The 14,233-nt window shown below is 37.9% G+C and overlaps 1 protein-coding gene across 6 annotated transcripts in view; it reads right to left on the bottom strand.

Annotated features, from left to right (window-relative positions):
- DMD (dystrophin) overlaps window positions 1–14,233 on the bottom strand; it is a 2,671,852-nt gene that overhangs the window by 1,260,048 nt on the left and 1,397,571 nt on the right. For all 6 annotated transcript variants that reach the window (XM_070365439.1, XM_070365442.1, XM_070365443.1 and 3 more), the window contains one exon: window positions 11,218–11,390. In XM_070365439.1, the coding sequence (XP_070221540.1) occupies window positions 11,218–11,390 (173 nt within the window). The remainder of the gene's footprint in view (window positions 1–11,217; window positions 11,391–14,233) is intronic.

Below are 14,233 nucleotides of genomic sequence, written 5' to 3'. Positions count from 1 at the left end.
AAGAATGCAGGGAAAGAAAATAACACTCAACAAAGCTATACTTTTGACATATTTCTTGTGTGCACACATGCTAAGTAGCTTTAGTTGTGTCTGATTCTTTGCAACCCTATGGACCACAGCCTGCCAGGGTCCTCAATCCACGGGATTTTCCAGGCAAGAATACTGGAGTGTGTTACCACGCCCTCCCCCAGGGGATCTTACCGACCCAGGGATCAAACCCACGTCTCCTGTGTCTCCTGCATTGGCAGGTGGGTTCTTTATCACTAGCGCCACCTGGGAAGGTCATGTATTTTTTAGGGCTCTTTAAAAAACACAACAAAAGACATTTTCTCTATATACACATTAAAGACTGTTAGTTCTCTTCCAATATCCATGCTCCCACTTCTCTACAGTTCAGTTCAGTCGCTCAGTCGTGTCTGACTCTTTGCGACCCCATGGACTGCAGCACACCAGGCTTCCCTGTCCATCACCAACTCCCAGAGCCTACTCAAACTCACTTCTCTATAACTGTATACTTTGGGGCAGAGTACATCATATTCAGGAATAAATGCAACATTTCCTAGTCTCCCTTGCAGCTTTGGTGTAGTCATGTGACTGATTTAGGCCAATAAAGTATAAGTGTAAATAAAATGTGGCAGCTCCCAGGGAACTTTCCTAAAAGACTATTGGTGTGAATCCTTTGCCCCTTCTTCCTACCTCTTTCCATCCTACTTCCTGGAATGTGAACATGGTGGGTGCTCCATCTTGCAATGTGGAGATGAGGGCCCACATGATGAGCTAGATAGAACATAAGAATCAGTAGAGTCATCTTACCTGCTTGGACTGCATACTCCTAGGGTTTTAAGGAGAGAAATAAATGCTTCTTTCTTAGTGAAGGCATCGCTCTCTTGTGCTTCTGTTACCCTCAGCCAAAACAAATTCTAATTGATTAAGCAAATTTCTAGAAAAGCTACATTTAGCACAATTTTGATTTCTTCTAAAACTCATCTATCCTGTGGAGAGAGGGGGAAATGTGTGTGTGTGTGTGTGTGTATCTTTGGAGAAGGGGAATTTGTGGCATAATAAAACCAAGAAATATACAATGAGTAAAGTCAAATAGTGGCATTATTTCCAAAATGAGGCTAGTCTTATAGGTTTCAAGTTATTTTCTATACTAGAGCCTTTTTCCCTTTGGCAGTGATGAAAATACAAGTTTATTTAGATAAGAAACAAGCAAACTATAGCCCCCTGTACAATGAAAAAGTAGAATCATCTATGGTGAAGAATGGAAATGTGTGTCTACAGCTATCCTGGGAAACAAAAATGTTCAATTACTTTGAGAAAAAGATTCAGGATATTGATCTATGGTTAACTCTGAGATTATGTGAATTTTATATCTAGTCAATTTCTTATCTGAAGCAAGTTTTAAACTAACCTCTAAGTGAACTGTAAAGATTTATAAGAATCTGAAAATGTTAAAGATATAAGGCAAAATGATCCTGTATGAAATGGCTATCATAAAAAGCAAATCACTCTGCAATTCTTGAGTGCTTTGAACTAGCAAGAGGAACATATAGAAGGTAAGCTGATGGGCAGAAACAAACTTATATTTAATACATTTCAAAAAGCCCTTTTATTAAATATATACAACAGATCCCTTTCATTCAATTCCTTCACCAACTGTCCTCAATGACTAAAATATTCAAATAAATTGTATGTAAACAAAGACATATAAACCAAAGACTAGTTTAGGTATCTAATTCAAATGACACTGTATCATGAATGGCTTGCTTTTTAGACAGTTTCAAACACTAGGATTGCAGAATAAAGATCTTGTTTGTTGACCATTGGCTTGTTTTAATGAGATGGTTTGACAGTCACTATGTTAACATTAAATACTTTCTAACACCAACTATATGAGATTAACCTTTTGTGGTTTATAGCTTTGCCTCTGGTGGTAAAACCTCCAAGTAATTGGCATCAGAAGTCAAATCATAGACTGCATTTTGGGCTTCTGGGTAGAAACAAAAGACTCCTCTATTTGGCTCACAATTGCTCTCTCAGTGGTGTGCAAGGTACAACAACTGGTCTGTGAAAGATATGCACAATAGCTAGGGATTAATTTAGATTTTACAGAGCCCCAGCAGAAATATAAACACTTTTAGAGAGTAGTCGTGACCAAGAAGCTAGTATGCAGGAAGGGGTGATCCCTAATTGAAATACGCAAGAGGAAATAGGCCAGAGAAGGCAGTGTAGAGGCTGAGCTTCATGCATAGAAATTATAGCAAATGACAGGTTAGTAAAAGATTTGCCTTTCCTAAAGTTTTGATGATTTATTTTTGGCATATAAGATAGATCAATGCTGTCAAATTATAGTTTTCATCATCATTATCATCAAATAGTATTTATTAACCAAATGTGCTCTACAGGGAATTGTACTAGGAGGCAAAAGGATATGGTTTCTGACTTCCAGTAACCAATAAAATAAAACTGACCAATCAATGTAGACAAATGGAGGGGAGCAGATAGAGAACAAGATGCTTAACAGGGAAACACTTTAAGCTTAACAATAAGCTTTTAAATATTTCCAATGTTTAGGTGAATTGGTGAGTATATATGTGTGTCTATGTATGTTTCTTAATATATCTGTGGAGATAAAAATATATTTTCTCGACATAGATAACTAAGTTCTAAAAATGAATTCTATGGAATCAATTATTTAATAAGTGCTGATTTTCAAAAACATATTTGATTTTGAAAATCAAAACAGAAGCCTTCCCCATACACCATGGTCTCAACAGCATGAAAAAGTGGGACATAAACGTAGAAACTGTCATTTTCCTCAATTTAACACATCTACCTCTGCAGGGTCCCCATGAATGAATGGATGAGAATACTCTCCCCTGGTCAGTACAAAAACAATTGTAAAATGAGATGTAAAAAAAAAAAAAAAAAAAATCCATATTCAGGTTTTTTTTTTTTTTTAAACTCTTACTTCTTAATTCTACCAAGTTCAAAAAACCACAGTAAAATTATGCCCTGGCACTTACACATATACCTGGGAGGAGAAATGAAGATTCAATCTGGCATGAATTTTTTTAGATTTAATAGAGACTAATTCTAAGACTGCAATGTTGATCTTTCCTGAGTTGTCAGGATCCTGTGTGTGCTTCTCATGTATCTTCCCAACTACATATGGCATTGTGACAAATAGAAGAGGCTGCTAATGCTGCTATAGCTGAATGTCTCATTTAGGAACAAACAATTCTGGAAAAGCTCCCAGATTATACATCTGTCCCTCTAGCTTCCACTTTAGAGGAGAAAACTGTATGGAGATGCCATAAGGATTAATATAATATTCTTTCCCTCTGTGAGTACTGTATGGTTATTTCCCTCACCTTGACATGAGAGAAAAATATTTACTGAAAGCTTCAGTAGAAAAATTACCAGTGAGATAGCCAACACTTATGGGAAAGTTGCATGTGGAATGGGCTTGCAGAATGGCATGCTTGTCCCCCAGAATCTGAATACAGAGGCGATCAAGGCACTTTCTCTTCAAATCCAATTTCTTTCATTTATATTTTTGTTTTCTCTCCTTTCATTTCTTCATTTTTTTCATTGTCTCATTTTCCTTCATGTATTACAAATGGCAGTGAGAGTCTGTGAGCACATTAATACTGTGGGCTTGACACAGACAGAGCTAAACAAAGGAGAAATCCCCAGGGAAGCACTTTCCAGCTCTCCCGTCTCCAGCATCCTGTTGACAAGTGGCACTGTGCTCCCAGCATTCAGGAAATCGTTCTCTAGAGCAGTGGTTCTCACAAACTTAAAAGTCTATACTGATCAATTATAAACCTTTCAGAGGTCCATGGGGAAATGCCAAAAATAACACAATGTAATGTGCTTTTTTCTTAAAACTCCATCTTTTTCAAAACATTCTAAGGTTAGGGCCTTCTTGTACTTAAAAATGTGTTAACTATTTTAAAATTTTTAAGTGTAAATTTCATTTGAGTAAAGCATACACACAGAAAAATATACAAATCACAAGTGTATAGTTCTATACACTTTCTTAAGGGAAATTATCAATGCAACCAGTATCCAGATGAATAAATAAAACATTACTCAAACCCCAGAACTCGCTCCTGTCCTTGTTAATTACTACTCCCCACAAAAATAACCATACCTGAACTTTAACCCTTGATAGGCCTTTTTTTGAGCTTTATTTCAATGAAATCATACAACATATATTCTTCTGTGTCTGGCTTCTTTAATACAACATAGCTTTTCTTATTTCTTACTTTATGAAAAATCACTGGTAATAGAATTTGATTTCTTAAATGTCCTTACACTGTCAGACCAGAATCTTGTTGTTACACAATAATGCCATCTTATGGCTATAGAGCAATTTGTAGTCTACAAACTACTTTTGCTTTCATTATCTTACTTGATTTGTGCTATCCTTTAAGACTTGAGGAGTAATTTCCTGAAAATCAGACAAATTTGTTAATGGTTTGAGGGCTAGGAAAGGCGGTATCTGAAAAAAAGACAACAGGGTATCTGTATTGGTATTGGTCAGCCCTCCTTAAGTGCTTTTGGAAACAAGGAAAGTACATTGTTTCTCTAATACTAGGTAGATATTATGTTAATTGTTTCATTTTCATGTGTTTCTTTTAGCAACAGTAAGTAATCCACTAAGAAATAGATGGAAACAGCATTTAGCATCAGTTAATTTCTCATTAAATTAAATATCTATGTATTTATATATGTAAATACATGTTTCTATCTATATGGATTATCTATCCATATACATGGATAGGTACATGCACACATGTGGTTCATGGATTTAACATTTGCTGCCCTATCTGTTTCCATGGAAAGGACTCACTTTTAATAATTTGAGGATTTGATACTTTCCTGAGGTACAAGTTGAAATTCTATTTGCTGGAAGACAATGTATGGAAGCAGGTCTCCTAAATAATGAGTAAATTGTAACAAGTTAATCTGGATTTTAATTCTCTACTTGCATCAACATGGACAGTAATGTCTGTTTTACTCTATGACATTTAATAGAGGTGAGTTTTGCCATCATGGCACTTATGAATTCGGTGGTTAATGATGGTCTCAGAAGTTATGCCTCAGGAATGACAAGAGACTACTGCATTTTCTCCTGTTTGCAAATTACTTTTGAGTAAGCTATGCAAATATATTAGAGCAAAATATTTTGATGAAATAGAAATATGCAGATTTGCCACTGAAGCATGTGTTTGGGCAAGTCACTTAACATCTTTGTGGTTGACAAAGGTCCATCTAGTCAAAGCTATGGTTTTTCCAGTAGTCATGTATGGATGTGAGAGCTGTACCATAAAGAAAGCTGAGTGCCGAAGAATTGATGCTTTTGAACTGTGGTGTTGGAGAAGACTCTTGAGAGTCCCTTAGACTGCAAGGAGATCCAACCAGTCCATCCTAAAGGAGATCAGTCCTGAGTGTTCATTGGAGGGACTGATGCTGAAGCTGAAACTCCAATACTTTGGCCACCTGATACAAAGAACTGACTCACTGGAAAAGATCCCAAGGCTGGGAAAAATTGAAGGTAGGAGAATGCGACGACAAAGGATGAGATGGCTGGATGGCATCACCGACTTGATGGACATGAGTTTGAGCAAGCTTTGGGAACTGGTGATGGACAGGAAGTCTGGTGTGCTGCAGTCCATGGGATCACAAAGAGTCGGACACGACTGAATGAACTGAACTGATAAAATAATGAAGCAGAATAAAATCACTAAGGTATTTTCAAGCTCTAAAGAATCCTTCATTATTAATTATTAACTACCTATAATAGTTCGGATTATTAGTCAGCAAGTATTTTTTGTTCTTTCCTGTTTACTGTAACAAGAGACTACTTCCCCCATTCTATTGATGTCAGGTTTGCTGTTGCCAATGGAATGTGAGCAGCTTAATACAATCATAGGCCATACACGCTCTTAGGAGATTAGGCTTGGTCCATGCTCTGGTGATGTGTCATGAGAAGAGTATGCCACTGGTCCTTCATATAAAGCCCAGAATAAAGACAGAGGGAGGAAACACACATCCTGGGGCATAGCCCAGTTCACCCATCACTTGAAACAGCTGTCCAGCCACATTCAGCCTAAGTCAGCCAAAACACAGGCAACCTAAAGATCCATAAGCATGAGAACAAAGGCTTTTTTTAAGTTATAGAGTTTTAGGGGTGATTTGTATCACCATATTATGGCAATAGCTGAATGATGCATTATCATAACTGGCTCATACCTGAAAATATACTAATGCCTTCTTACTGGTTCAAAGGTATTTTGTTTTAACCACAAGTTGACTTATTTGGACTTCTCTGGTGGCTCAGACAGTAAAGCGTCTGTCTACAATGTGGGAGACCTGGGTTCGATCCCTGAGTCGAGAAGTTCCCTGGAGAAGGAAATGGCAACCCACTCCAGTACTCTTGCCTAGAAAAATCCCATGGATGGAGGAGCCTGGTGTCCATGGGGTCGCAAAGAGTTGGACACGACTGAGCAACTTCACTTTCACTGACTTATTTAAAAAACCAGTAGATTTTTGTTGAGAACCCAATATGAATGCTGTACATTTGTCTATTTAAGAATATATAGCCTCGATTTATGAGAGAAATACAAATCAAAACTACAATTATGTACCACCTCACATGAGTTCAAATGACTCAATAAAAAGGCTACAATAACACAAGCTTGAGAGGATGTGGAAAAAAGGAAAACCTCCTACACTGCTGGTGGGAATGTACATTGGTACAGCCACTATGGAGAATGGTATGGAGGTTCCTTATAAAGCTAAAAATATAATTACCATATGATCCAGAAATCCCACTCCTAGGCATATATCCAGAAAAAAGCTCTAATTCAAAAGATGCACACATCTGAATGCTCACAGAAACACTCTTTACAGTAGCCAAGACATGGAAAGAACCTAAATGTCCATCAACAGATGAGTGGATAAAGAACGTGTGGTCCATATACACAATGGAATACTACTCATCTGTCAAAAGGAATGAAATAATATCATTTGCAGAACATGGCTGGACCTAGAGATTGGCATAGCAAGTGAAATAAGTTATACAGAGAAAGACAAATATATGATATTACTTAAATCTGGAATCTAAAATAGGACATAAATAAAATAACCTTACTTACAAAGCAGAAACAGACTCACAGACATAGAAAACAAACTTATGGTTACCAAAGGGGAAAGAGGGTCAGGGGAGGATAAATTAGGAGTTCTGGATTAGGAGATACAAACTACTACATATAAAACAGATAAACAACAAGGTCAGAATGTATAGCGCAGAGAAATATATTCAACATACTCTAGTAAACCATTATGGAAAAGAATATGAAAAATAATACATATATATGCATATATATATATAACTTAATTACTTTGCCGTACATCAGAAATTAGCACAACATTGTAAATCAACTCTACATAATTTGAAAAAAGAACGTATAGATTCTAATTGATAAGGATTTAAGAATCTACCATTATATGGGCTTGGTGGGAGATAAATTCCTGACTACCACTACCACTCCAAAAAATGGAGCCCAAACTGCAGCTATTTATATTTCTTAATCCTAATTAGAACCTAGTTTTATGACTGATGCAACTTATTACAAAAGTTGGCAATTTATGGCCCTCCAGCAAAATTTGACCTACTGCCTGTCTTTATAAATAAAGTTTTATTAGAATAAACCATGCCCATTTGTATATGCATTGTCTAGGGTTTCTTTCACCCTTCAACAGAAGAGTTGAGTAGTTACAACAGAGATTACATGATCTGCACACACTAAAATATTCACTAATTGGACCTTCAGAGGAAAAAAAATAAACAACTTCTTTATCTGGCAATTCTGTAAGAAAATGTAATTCTAAAATTAGTGACACAAAAATAAATAATTTTGATACTTTTGGGAAGTGATAGTTGCAACTGCTATAGAGGGGCAATGGTACCTCTGGTGTACTAGTGGCCCATGGCTCTGACAAGTTTATAATTCAGATTTGTCTTGTAGCTTGATGCTTGGTGTGTTTCTGGGTGCATATATCAGTCTTCCTTGACAATTTCTGCCCATATTTACACCCGGATCCTAGGCCTTTCCATCGATTCCATGAGTTACCTGATATTCTTCTAATTATATAATTCTACCTAAGGTAATCGGAGTCTCTTTCTGTTAGTTGTAACTCAGAATGTTGAATGGTCCATTGACCTTGCTTTATTCCTGACTGGGAGTAAGATGTTCCTTTTCTACTCCCCAGGGATCTTGTTCTCGCCCTCCAGCATTGCTTGTATCTATCAACCTGTAATTTATTGGCTGTTTGTCCATTTTCTCTCTAGCACTGGGAGGTTCTTCAAATCAGGGACTGAATTTAAATCAGCTCTCTATGGTCCTCAGGAAAATGTGAAAGCATATAAGAAAGAATTAACAGGCATGAAGACTATCAGAGCCAGGAGACCATTATTTATAACATCAAAATTGCCGAGCTTGACTGAGTCATTATGTAGAAGCAATACACTAAATACTCGACATACACTGTATCATTTAATCCTCATAACAACTCTATGATTTAGTAAATATTTTTGTCCCATTTTATAGATAGGGGAATTGTGGAGCATAAAGGTTAGGGAACTTGCTCAAGGACATAAAGCCAGTCAGCAACAAAGCCAGGATATTAAAGCAAGTTGAACTCTAGGGTCTGTACTCACACACAATAACTTAAAACAGTTTTACCCAAGACTAGACTACAGTCACATGAAATTTAGCAGCTCCTGACCAATTCCTAGGGAAGTCTAATTAGAGTAAAATGAGGATACTTTTCCAGCATCTGGATAAGTAAGGAGTGGGTCTACTGGGGTTAGTGACACTCCATCACTTGCCAGACATAGGAAAGAGCCCACCCAGATCTGTGGTGAGAATTCAGCTTACTCTCTCTATAGAATGGTGTTTGAGGATCTGCTTCTTTTCAAGTTTATGGTTGAAGGTGAACTGAAAGGTAAAGAGCTGCATGACTGTCAGAAGGAAATACCTAGCTCAGTGACAAAAGATGACTGACAGTGGGGTGGGGGGATAGTCTCAGAAAGCAGAAAGTCTCACCTCAGTCTTCCTGTAAGACTGGTCAGTGTCTATAGAAGCACGTAGCCACTGCCTACCCAAGAACCCTGAAAGTTCTTAGAGGATAGTGTTGGTGGCCTGGATAGCTGGAAGAAAACCCTGAGAGAAGACAATAGAGACACACACATTCCCAATGTGGAATGAGCACCCCAAAAGAGAGTGACGAAACTGACCTCATTGAATAACTTGCAGAAGTTCATTTTGACTTAGTATGGGATACTGAGAGGTATACCATGATGGAATGAGAAATTTGTCTTTTGCTGTATATACGCAGGACTGCTGAGTTTCTTTCCCTTTATCAAGAATGGCTATGGATACCCTGGAACCAGCTGTTTTCCAGTAAGTTGAGATAAAACTATTAGACAGTCCAGGGGAAAATATTCTCAGGCTTCCTGGTGGGGGATTCAGTTCAGATACACTGAACATCCACTTCATGCTCAGTACTATCTTAGTCCTGAACATATCACATAAAATAAAGCATATCTCTGTCTTTCAGGAGCTTGTGCAGGAGACATAAAAGTAAAAAAAGATATTGCTCTATAGTAAATTTTAGGAAAGGTGACTTTGGAGCAGGGGCATCCCAGGTGGTACTGGTGGTAAAGAACCTGCCTGTCAATGCAGGAGATGTAAGAGACATGGGTTCGATTCCTGGCTTGGGAAGATCCCCTGGAGGAGGGCATGGCAACCCACTCCAGTATTCCTGCCTGGGAAATCCCATGGACAGACGCATCTGGCAGGCTTTAGTCCATGGGGTTGTAAAGAGCTGGACACAACTGAAGTGATTTAGCAGGCACCAACTCTATATATAGCCGCTGAGTCTGGCAACATTTGCAAATATATAAATTGTATGCTGATATTATGTTACATTGATGTTAAAATGGTATCTAAGTTTCTAAGATCAACTAATATTTTCAGGATTTTAAGAAGGAAATAACATTTGACATGAGGCTTGAAGGCAGGTAGGGCAGAGGGGGCAGAAGACATTTGAAAATCTTTAAATCAAGTTAATATTGCTAGAGCAGAATTCATAGGAGTTGTAGGCAGGCAGGAATTGATACACAGTGAGGTTGACATGAGCAGGGATCATGTGAAAGCCTTTTGTTCCAAATTAATGAGTCTAGACTTTATTCTAACAGGAATGATGTGAGAGCACTTAAGTTCTCACACTTCAGAAAAACAATTCTGGATGAAAGATGAGTGGGAGCAAAGAAGGCATGATCATTGGAAACACTGAGATTTATGCTAGAAGTATTGATTTAGGAGTCTAATGTAGTAAATTAAGAACAAAAAATGAAGTAAAGACATCAAGAAATGGACAGATATGAGAGATATTAAAGAGGTTCCTTGTAATTATTAAAAATGATTTTATTTCCCCCAATAATAATGAACAATACTGTCTTGAAACAACTCTTTGAAAGAAACTGCTTTAAGCCATTACAATTTTATTATGTTTCACCTAAAATTGGAAGAGGAAACAGCACCTTCTTGTGGTCTGAGGCTAAGAAATATATGTGAATTTTAAAAATTTGGTCAACAATTAGATATTGTAATTAAGAAAGCATGAAAAACTAATAATTTTAAATCAAATTCCTTGAGACAAAATAGTATGGAGACATAAAATGTAAAAGATCACCTTCAAAACAGAAACAACACATGAAAGTCAACTTTGTGTTGCTAGCTTATATTTCCAATATATTAATGTAAGTATATCAAACTATTATAAATCTATAGGATACAGAGTTGACCAAAAGTATATAAATTATACTGCACAATTATTTAAACCATCTCAACTCAATGACTAAATTGGTTTTGGCATGACCTGAAATTTTTGAGGATATTATAGTGTTCCAACATGATGCTAACTTTGGTTCTGAAAAATTTGTTGAATTCAGCTCATTAGTTTCAACTATATCACCATTTGTTCTGATTCCACTTACCTTTTTCCAGTGATAGTGATACATCTCCCTCTCTTCTTCCCTATCTCTTTTTTCATGAAGAGCATGGACATGAACTCTAGAATTCCTGGGAGATAGGTATAATCATTTCCTTTTAGTAAAAGGAAACTGGTACCTACCCTTGTCGGTCCTTGTACATTTTGTTCACTGTTTCCCATTGGAAGTCGAGCCTGGAGAGAGCTTCCTGTAACCTTGCCTTTTCTGGGGGTGTGGTGCTTTGCAATGCTGCCGCCTTCTTATTGTGAATAACATCAATCCGACCTGAGATTTGTTGCAGGTTGTCTTTTATATTCTGCAATATTGAAATTGTAAAGCAAGTCAGAAATGATTCAGTTGTCTATGGAAAGAGAAGAAAGGAAATGTATCAACACCCAGAGTAACTAACAGTCTTGCATTTTTCATTTTCTGACTTTTAAAAGTCATTAGCCTTGAAGCCCACTGATTTCAATGTGCCCAATTTGAATGGGTAATTCAGTCTTCATCTTGATACTGGCAATAACTCCCTCTTTCTTAAAACTCTATCTTTGGCTTCTGTAACCTGAATTCTTCTGTTTTTTCTTCCACCTTCTTGTCTACAGCTTCTCAGTTTCCTTTACAGAATCTTTCTCCTCTTACTAATCTCTTAATATTGGAGTGCTCTAGCATAGATCTTTCCTGATCTATATATATTACCTCCTATTTGGTCACATGACTTTAAATAATCTCTATATTGCAATGCTCAAAATTCTCCAAGCTAGGCCTCAAATAGTACGTGAACCAAGAACTCTCAGATGTTCAAGATGGATTTAGAACAATCAGAGGAACCAGAGATCAAACTGCCAACATCCATTGGATCATAGAAAAATCAAGAGGATTCCAGAAAAACATCTACTTCTGCTTCATTGACTACACTAAAGCCTTTGACTGCGTGGATCCCGACAAACTGTGGAAAATTCTTAAAGAGACTGGAATATCAGACCACTTTATCTGACTCCTAAAAACCTGTATGCAGGTCAAAAAGGCAATAGTTAGAACCAGACATGGAACAACAGATTAGTTCCAAATTAGGAAAGGGGTATTTCAAGGCTGTATAGTGTCACCCTGTTATTTAAGTTATATGCAGAATACATCATGCAAGATGCTGGGCTGGATGAAGCACCAGCTGGAATCAAGATGGCCAGGAGAAATATCAATAACCTTAGATATGCAGATAAAACCACCCTTATGGCAGAAAGCGAAGAGGAACTAAAGAGCCTCTTGATGCTGGCTTAAAAGTCAGCATTTGAAAAAGTAACACTATGGCATCCGGTCTCATCAGTTCAGTTCAGGTTAGTTCAGTTGCTCAGTCATGTCTGACTGTCTGTCAGACCCCATGAACCGCAGCATGCCAGGCCTCCCTGTCCATCAACAAATCCCAGAGTCCACCCAAACCCATGTCCATCGAGTCAGTGATGCCATCCAACCATCTCATCCTCTGTCTTCCCCTTCTCCTCCTGCCCTCAATCTTTCCCAGCATCAAGGTCTTTTCCAATGAGTCAGCTCTTCACATCAGGTGGCCAAAGTATTGGAGTTTCAGCTTCAGCATCAGTCCCTCCAATGAACACCCAGGACTGATCTCCTTTAGGATGGACTGGTTGGATCTCCTTGCAGTTCAAGGGACTCTCAAGAGTCTTCTCCAACACCACAGTTCAAAAGCATCAATTCTTCACCGCTCAGCTTTCTTTATGGTCCAACTCTCACATCCATACATGACTACTGGAAAAACCATAGCCTTGACTAGATGGACCTTTGTTGGCAAAGTAATGTCTCTGCTTTTTAATATGCTGTCTAGGTTGGTCATAATTTTCCTTTGGTCCCATCACTTCATGGCAAATAGATGGGGAAACAATGGAAACAGTGACAAACTTTATTTTCTTGGACTTCAAAATCACTACAGACGGTGACTGCATCCATGAAATTAAAGGGTGGGATGGGGAAGAAGATGGGAGGGAGGTTCAAAAGGGAGGTGATATATGTATACCTGATTCTTGTTGAGGTTTGATAGAAAACAACTAAATTCTGTAAAGCAATTATCCTTCAATAAAAAAAAAAATTAATTAAATTTTAAAAAGACCCCTGCTGCTTTGAAGGAAAGCTATGGCAAACCTAGACAGCATACTAAAAAGCAGACACATTACTTTGCCAAAAAAGGTCTGTATAGTCAAAGCTATGGTTTTTCCAGTAGTTATGTATGGATGTGAGAGTTGGAGCATAAATAAGGCTGAGCACTGAAGAATTGATATTTTTGAACTGTGGTGTTGGAGAAGACTCTTGAGAGTCCCGTGGACTACAAGGACATCAAACCAGTCAGTCCTAAATGAAATCAACCCTGAATCTTCATTGGAAGGACTGATGCTGAAGCTGAACCTCCAATCCTTGGGCCACCTGATGTGAAGAACTGACTCATTAGAAATGACCCTGATCCTGGGAAAGGTTGAATGCAGGAGGAGAAGGGGACAATAGAGGATGAAATGGTCGGATGGCATCCCCGACGCAATGGACAGGAGTTTGAACAAGCTCTGGGAGATGGTGATGGACAGGGAAACCTGGCATGCTGCAGTCCACGGGGTTGCAAAGAGTTGGGCACGACTGAGTGACTGAACAGTAAATATGACAATGACTTTCCAACTTATATCTCCAGCCATGACCTCAACTCTGAAATCCATACTCATACTTCCAACAACTTTCTTGATACTTGGATGTCTCAGGAGCATCTCAAACTTTACATAGCCCCAACCACATTCTGAACAGCATCCCCTTATCCTTTTCTTCCCATTATTTTCCTCATTTCAGTAAATGACATATCAATTAACAGTTATTCAGGTTGACAACCTTGGAATCCTCCTTGATCCTTCTTTTTTAACCTCTATATTCATATTACTGGATGATCATATAGACTCTACTTCCAAGAACATGTCCAGAATTTGACCTCTTCTCGTCATCTCCCTTGTTTTAACTGATATAAGCTACCCTTGTCTTTCACCTGGATTATTTCAATTCCTACCTAAATGACCCTCCTGCTTGTTACCTTGACCCTCTCCCATCAATCCTCCACACAACAGCCAAAGAAATTTGTATGAAACACAAATCAAATCATATTACTTCACTTCTCAAATG

This window comes from Bos mutus, chromosome X, assembly GCF_027580195.1.
Source record: "Bos mutus isolate GX-2022 chromosome X, NWIPB_WYAK_1.1, whole genome shotgun sequence".
NCBI lineage: Eukaryota > Metazoa > Chordata > Mammalia > Artiodactyla > Bovidae > Bos > Bos mutus.
This window is presented reverse-complemented; position numbering and strand designations above follow the sequence as displayed.